At 34.7% G+C, this 8691-nt stretch overlaps 1 protein-coding gene across 1 annotated transcript; it reads right to left on the reverse strand.

Moving 5' to 3' along the window:
* Positions 1–728: 728 nt before the first annotated feature.
* Positions 729–1334, reverse strand: LOC131655156 (large ribosomal subunit protein eL39x). The gene is made up of 3 exons (XM_058925059.1): positions 1206–1334; positions 1004–1107; positions 729–921 (listed from the first exon to the last, which is right to left on the reverse strand). Exons 1-3 carry the CDS (start codon positions 1206–1208, stop codon positions 873–875), a joined length of 156 nt encoding a protein of 51 aa, XP_058781042.1. The 5' UTR covers positions 1209–1334; the 3' UTR covers positions 729–872.
* Between the last annotated feature and the right edge of the window lie 7357 nt (positions 1335–8691).

Below are 8691 nucleotides of genomic sequence, written 5' to 3' on the forward strand. Positions count from 1 at the left end.
TACATTCAGAGATCACAGTGTGTCTACCAAACTGATGCACCTATGAGTTTTAGCCAGTGATAGAAGCTGATCTTGATCAACAGCAATCAAGAACAACCCGTGCATGACTTGTAAGAATGATTGTGCTACACCAGTCAGTTTTAGAAGAAACAGACGCAACGCAACACATTAGATTGTCAATCTCACTGCTTCTTTACATGGCAACACATTAGATTGTCAATTTCACTGCTTCTTTACATTGCAACGATTATGCCATTTAAAATCTACACTTGAATTGGAAATGGTTTTTAACTTGATTCAGTACACTTGAATTGGAAATGGTTTTTAACTTGATTCAGAGCTTGGAGGCTTCATCGATACTTGATTTCTTCTTTTCAACAAACGTAAAAAATAAATATATAAATATATTTATTTATTTTGTATGTAGGTGAATCATAAAATTGCCAGGTTACACTTGCTAAACATTAAATCACAAAGTCATTTTTTTGAATTGAGTAGAAAATTAATAACCAGTGAGCAACAATGGCAAATTCCTATTATTGATCACAGATTACTTCAACATAAAAATTGAAATGAAAAACAAGCATATCACAATTCCTTCGTTTTGAATTACAAAGATTAAATGATATATTTTGAAACTCATCATGTTCAACATAAAACACCAAATTAGTTCAATCAATATGCTAACTAAAAAGCAGTATTTGATAAAAGATAATAACAATACTCAATTGACTAAAATAATCTCACCGTCTCACTAACAATAGATCCAAAATTTGGCATTACAATTCAACAATATCCATTGTGTCCCATAAATTAAACAAAAAGCAAAAAAAAAAAAACCTAATGAATTGAAATGCATCAAAGCAAGAACCTCAGAATCCAAGCTTGGTGCGGCGCCAGTGACGACGCTTAGCATTGTACCTGAAACCCAGAAACAAAACATTCAATAAAAAGATCTTAATAAAAAACTGAGTAACGAAACGGAAACTGAAAAGTAATGAACCTGATGGTGTTGTCGGTCCTCATCCGGATCCAGTAAGGAATAGGCCTGTTCTGCCTCATCTTCTTCGCCAATTTCTTCTTGATCATGAAGGTCTTATGTGACGGCTATATCAAATACATCAAATTTAACATCAAAATCAAAATCACAAGAAGGAAGAAAAAAGACTTCGAGATTTAAAGCTACGATCTGAAAGTGTAAGTACCATTTTCGTTTCGCTGAGATGCTCGACTGCTCCGTCGTATGATAAGAACCCTAATCTGAAACCCTACCAAAAATATTCCACCAATTTATAACTTTTCTTTTTTCTTAACTGGTTTTTTGGGCTCGGCCCATTTACCTGCGTATTTTCCTGTCTTTGTTCATTCACTCACAATGTAAAATATTCTACTTCATACCTTTCAAATTATATTCTTAACCCCCTACATTTTTTCAAAAACAAATAATTATTTTTACCATTTCGTTAATAACAACTTTTTTCATGAATAAATTTTATTCTTTTTTTTTTAAACAAATAAAGAATTTATTATAATTCAAAAAATCATGTAAGTACAAGGTGATCACAATGATCCAATCTAACAAATGAGCAAATCTACATCAACAATCGAGCTTTATGGTCTTTATCCTTCCTATATAACCATCCTCTATGTATAATAGCTTCTTTTATACTATGTACCACTTTATCACTATTGTAAGTTTTATCAAAACACGTATCATTGCGCCATTTCCAACAATGGTATATTGTCTCTGCTGCCGCCATCTTGAAAATACCAGCTTTCACACCTTTGCCCTTGCAGCATCTAATAAGCCAGGTACTTTCCAGATTCCACGATTGAGGGGAGTGAGAGATATTGAGCCATTTCAAAACAGTGGCCCAAATATTGTTCATAGTAACACATCTATAGAACAAGTGATCAATGTCTTCAGGGTCCCTGCAAAAACAGCATTGCCTCTTAGTGAGGAAACCAAATTTTGCCATCCTATCCTTAGTAGCTAAGCGCCTGTGACAAGCCAACCAGAGGCATAGCAGAGCACGAGGTCTTGCTTTATTATAGTCAAACAGAGGGTTCCAATTAATATCCACACGATCATGCATAATCTCTTTTTAGAAGTTGCTCATCTTGAAACACCTTGTATCTAGAGCAATTTGCCAAGAGTGAGGGACTGCAGCAACTTTTTCTCTAGCTTTCAGAACATTATTGACAATCCAGGAATTCTGCATACTACTATCAATGGTCCATATGTCTTTACCTTTTATAAAGTAAGTATGTATCCACAAAACTCACATACTATCAGTTTTTTTGACCAAATCCCATAGCAGCTTAACCATAGCTATTTTATTCCAGTCCTCCAAGTCAAGAACATTCCATCCACCTTTCCTTTTTGGCTTGCAAACATCCTTCCACGCAATGGGGATTTTTCTGCTAGTGCAATCCCACCTGTCCAGACAAAGGCTCTACAAGCGGCATTGACTCTCTTGATGACAGCTTTGGGGATAGGGAAACATTGGATCCAATAATTCGCTATAGCAAAACTCACAGCTTTAACAAGCTGAAATCTACCAGCTATACTCAATAGTCTTGAACTCCAATGATGGATCCTGCACAGAATTTTATCAATTAGGGGGAGATAATGGCATATGGAGAGTTTCTTACTCGAGAGAGGAACTCCAAGGTACTTGAAGGGAAGTTGTCCCCTGATGAACCCAGTAGACTCCAAAATGTTTCTGCTCGTATCCTCATCCACAGCTCCCAAATAAACCGGACATTTTGCAGGGTTTACTATCAAGCCGGTTGAGCTAGAAAAAGACTGCAGAGTCGACATAAGGGAAGTCACAGAGCTAGCATCACCTCTGGCAAAGAGCAGAATGTCATCTGCAAAGGCCAGGTGTGTGATGTTTAGCTTTTTGCACTTGGAGTGGTGATGAAAATCAGGGCTTTGTTGCATCTTGAACAAGAGTCTACTAAAGTACTCCATCACAATAACAAAAAGAAATGGAGAGATGGGGTCTCCCTGCCGGATCCCTCTAGCAGCCTCCATCCTCTTTGTGTTTTCTCCATTGATATTAAAACGATAAGAAACAGTTGTGACACCTGCCATAATCCAATTCACAAACTGACTGGGGAATCCAATCTCAATAAGAATATTTCTAAGAGCTGACCAGTTAAGCATGTCATATCCTTTCTGGAGGTACAATTGGATCATGCATCTGGGGGTTCCATGATTCTTATTATAGCCCTTAATTAATCCAGTAGCCAGCAAGATATGTTTATGAATATGTTGCCCGGGAATGAAGGCAGCTTGGCTATGACTCACAATGGACCCAATGATTTTAGTAATTCTGGCAGTAAGGATCTTGGAGTAAATCTTATAGACAATAGTGCAGCAAGCTATTGGTCTATAGTCTTTAAGTTTCTATAAATTTTATTCTTGAAAATATAAGGTTTGATTTTCTTTTTATAATATACAAAAATCATTTATTTAAAATACATTAAATTTTAACTTCACTTAAATTAAAAAATATTATTGTAAAAAACTCATTACTATTTTGATCATAGTCATTACATGTTTGCAAATGTTTGACTTTTATTTTAATCATCTTAAAATAACACAAAAAAAGGTTGTGATGGATTCCGAGTGTAAAACATTTTATACTAACCGTGCATAACAATTAATCTCATATTTAAATTATAATTTATTATTAGAAAAAAAATCAATAAATTTGTTGGAACTTAATATTTCAAAATTATGTAGTTAATCTCACGAGACACGAGAAATGATTCTTAGAGCCATAGCAGTGAGAAGTAAGTTTATTGAATATTGATAAAGGTATTAGATTTACGTTTGAGCCTAAATTGTATCAGGCTCAACCATAATATGTATCCCCGATGGTGCAAGGAATTGTAAAACTAATTCATTGGATAATTCTATTTTAGCGATAGCCTGTAAATATTTGTTGTCTTAGACAAAATGGGTTAAGATTTTGTTATCTTAGAAAAGCTTACAGCGAGCTTCGCGTGAGACCAAACTGATTGACATGAAGGATACTAACTTGACATAGATGAAGGAGAAGGTCGCTGGATTGATTCACCTATGTATTTTAGACTAGGTGATGTATTATATCCTAGACTTAGCGACGTTGAATGAGGTTTGAGACAAATTGGAGAGTTGGTATATGTTAAAGACGTCGATGAACAAATTGTTTACAAAGCAACGGCTATAGAGTCTGAAGATTCAGGAAGGATCCGATTGGAAACAACATGTCAATGTCTTCAACTATATAATCACTGATATGGTTGAAGATTAAAGATGGATATAAGTCAATTATTTTGTTATGCTCGTTATCAAGATCTCATGAGCACTTTGTGACTACTCTTACCTACGGAGAAAGATATTGTCATTCATTATGTGATTACGGCTACACTTTTATCTCATTCTCAAATGAGACAAAGTATAGAGTAAGGAAATTAAGGTGACGGTCTGTATGTGAGAGTAGTCAAGATTGTGTGCGGAATAAGGGTAGAGCAGGTTCTTGAAAGAATAGTTCTAAATCCAAGTATCGAAAAACACTTGAGTGTTATAAGTGCAAAGAGATTGGGAATTAGAAGTGGAACTGTCTAAATAGAATCAAGGCTTATCCAATTCTTCAAATATGGTTCAAACTTGATGATTTTTGTAGTGAAGTATATATATTGTGTGTTTCTTCCAATAAGTGCTCATTTGTGTGGATTCTTGACTCTTGTTGTTTTTACCACGTGTTGACATATCTAGAATGGTTCAGTACATTTAGGTTAGGTGACTTTGGATTTGTTTATTTGGGTGATAATAAAACATGTAATATCACTGGATTCAGACAAATTAAAATTTCCAAGGTCGATGGTGGCGTGCGAACAATGAACGTTGTCATATATAATTTAAAATTGATGAAGAACTTAATTTTTCTAGGTATTTTACAAGTAAAAGGTTTTGCCTATAAGTCTGACAGAGATACGGACATTATGAAGGTTATGAAAGGTGTATTGGCTCTAATGAGAGCAATTATGACTGTAGGTAACATCTACAAACTATTGGGAAACATTGTTGTATGTAATGTTACATCAATTGAGTCTAATAATAATGCAATCAAACTTTAGCATATGTGTATGGTTCATCTCAATAATTGTGGGATGATGGAACTTCATGAGAGAAATTTGTTGCAGGGTGTGTCGCGGCGCGAAAAATACTCGAGAGCATCACACCCTCGAAATATAAATAGAGTCGCCACCAAACTTTATTTATTCTAAAAGGAATGGGAAAATATCGATAAAATCCACAAACAGAATGAAAGGATAAGATAGTCATCGCTACCTAATTAGGGTTCGAGAGTTGGTTAAGCAAGGGAAAGATATTGGTATCCCTCACATCCATTACACTCAATGGGACCCATTTAGTTAGTCACATGATCGAATGTTAGTGTGATGTTTACTTGCGATTATGTTCTTATTATGCGAGGATAAAGGAAGAAAGGGTTTTGGGATTTTTTATTATTGTGCCTGACAAGACTTTGAGTCTTTCTCCTATGTATCTCCAGATGCGATGGAAAACTAAAGGCTACATAGTTCTGGGTAGAAAATATTTGTGGGTTGGTTGATTTTAGCAAGACATACTCGATCATATTTAAACGGAAAACATTGTTGCCCAGAACATGAATATTTGAACATTTGCATCATCTTTATAATCGATTATTGAATATGGATTCATACAGATTCCGGCCATCATTGCATTCAAGTGGATTCATATAGATTTTGGCCACCATCGCATTCGAGTGAAAAATGTTTGATCTTCACATGTGTAAGCATTGTTTTCATCATCATGAAATAGACTAAGAGTCTCTCGTTTATGAAAAGGTTTTGAATTGAAAAACCAAGAGGCAAAAGGTTTGAATGAGTTGAGATTATTTTTAAGAGATTTGTGAAAATCAAACATTTAAACAAAGGCTTAAAGTGACCACCACCTAAATGCTTTAAAATTACTTGCACAAGTACGTGTAAATTCTTCTTGATTCCTCCATTATGGACCAAACTCAATTCGATTATTCAATGTGTTTTTGAAGTTTTTTATTATGAAAAAGAAGTTTGAAAAAGACATTTGGTATTGACCAAGGTTTATTGTGAAATTGTTTGAATGAAGTGAGCAACGGTGCTTGAGTGCGAAGCGATTTCGAAAGGCAACTTGATGTTGATCAAGTGTTTGATAGTTATTTTGAAAGATTGATTTTATCACACATCCACTTTTATCTTGATTAGTAATCAATATGGTCTAAGTGAAAGGCTACATAAATCATACATACAATCACATAAGCATTCAGACACAAGGATATGCATCAACAATTCAATCAATCACACAAGCAAGATTATTTCTAAAAGATAAATAAGTGATCAAAAGATCCAAACTATCTAAGAGACTAAACAAGACTAAGTAAACACTAAGGCATTAGCAGACACCCTAAATTTTTTCTAAGCTTTGGGCGCACCTAACATCTGAAAACTACAACATCAAGAATTTTCCTAATGACATCTTGAGGATCCACTTGTTTACCAAAGGAAACTTGGTTCCTATATATATAACACTCATGAACATTTTCTGTAAAAGCACACTTCAACACTCTATTTATCCACCTTTTTTTCCTACAAATAGATAACATCCAATCCAGCTCCTCATTCCATCCTTTTGGCGTGTGATTAACACCAATCGAATTCAAAACACACTGCCACACAACCTGAATTTTTTGACACTGGAATAATAGATGCTCTTGCGTATCAGTCACCCCGCAGAAACAACACTCATTACTGTTTAGTAATCCAAATATCATCAATCTTTCTCTAGTTGCTAGCTTCGAATGGCAATCCACCCAAAGGGTGTGAATAGCCTTTGGTCTTGCCAAGTTTCCATACATTGCATTCCTTCATACAATATGTTAATTATCCTTAAGAAGAGCAAGATAAATACTTTTTGAGTGGAACTTTTCTTTAGTTAGAATTTGCTGCCACTCTTGGAGGCTACCAATCGTATCCCTAACTTTCATTATTTTCTTCATTATCCAAGAGCTAGACTTTTAATAGGAACAATCAAGATATCTCGATGCTTTGTGTAGTAACTATGGATCCAACAAATCAAAATACTGTCAGACTTTCCACTCAAGTTCCAACGATTCTTTGCCATACACGCTTGATTCCACTGAAACATGGATATGATATTCATACCACCTTTACTCTTTGGTTTGCAAACAAACTTCCAGGCCACCGGGCTTTTTCTCGGGATTTTATCAGTTCCGGGCCACAAAAATGTCCGACAAATAGCTTCAATTCTACGAATAACTTATTTAGGTAGAGGAAGGCACTACATCCAAAAGTTATTTATAGAAAACAATACACTTTTAATGAGTTGAGTGCGACTTGCAAAGTTGAGAAGCTGAGATGCCCAATGCTTTATACTGCGAACAATCTTTTCAACCAAACCAAGACAGTTAGTAACAGATAGCTTCCTACCGGTCAAGGGGATTTCCAAGTACCTAAAAGCAAGGGGACCTTCCTTAGAACCAGTAAGATGTAAATTTTGGTGCTTCACTTCCTCTTATAAGTTCCCAAAATACGCTTTGCACTTCCCAGGATTAACACACAAACCTGTTGCCTCAAAGAAATCCTTAAAATTCTTCATAGCAATCTGAACAGAGCCCAAATCTCCTCTAGTGAATAGAAGGAGATCATCATCAAAGCTGATGTTGACAATATTAAGCTTTTTGCATTTTGAGTGAAACTTAAAGTTGGGGTTTCTCTTTACTTTCTGCATGATCCTCTAGAGATAGTCCATAACAATGACAAAGAGGAGAGGGGACAAGAGATTGCCTTATCTTAGCCCCATTTTAGCTATAAGGATACCAGGGACATCATCATTTATTTTATACCTGTAAGAGACTGTTTTCACAACTGTCATCACCCATTTGATGAACTGATTAGGGAAACTCAACTCAGCCAGTATATCTTCAATAGCTTGCCACTCTACGCTATCGTACGCCTTTTGAATGTCCATCTGAAGTATACATTCAGGAGCTCCTCCTTTAGTACTAATGATCTCATAGGCCAAGAGCACATGGTCTTGCAGGTGTTGTCCTAGCACAAAAGCTACTTGACTTAGATTCACAATTTTGTCCAACACTTTCCCAAGCCTTCTAGCCATTACTTTAGAAATGACTTTGTACATAACCGTACAACAAGATATAGGCATGAATTCACTAACAAGACAAGCAGACTAGTGTTTGGGAATTAAAGTAACCAAAGTACTATGAACTACCATGTACATTCTCCCTTTATCAAAAAAAAATCTAAGACAACAACAATAATATTTATTTGTATGTTATTTGAAATAAGTAAATGTTTGTTCTAAATTATCAAGTTAAGTATTCATCATTAAGAATATTAACAATAAAAATTTATTTGTCTAGTTGTATAGTGACTATCATTTAACGGATTTAATGGAAATTATTTATTATGAATGAATATTGGTCTAGTGGTAAAAATTTAAGATGTTGTTTAAAAGTCTTTGGTTCTATTATTTATAAAAAACAATTTTGACTTTTTTGATATTATTAAATTATAATAGTTTAAAAATGAAATTAAAATTAAAAATTAATTTAGTATTTAAAAAATTACAAA

The sequence above is a fragment of the Vicia villosa genome, linkage group LG3 (genome assembly GCF_029867415.1).
Source record: "Vicia villosa cultivar HV-30 ecotype Madison, WI linkage group LG3, Vvil1.0, whole genome shotgun sequence".
NCBI classification, from domain to species: domain Eukaryota; kingdom Viridiplantae; phylum Streptophyta; class Magnoliopsida; order Fabales; family Fabaceae; genus Vicia; species Vicia villosa.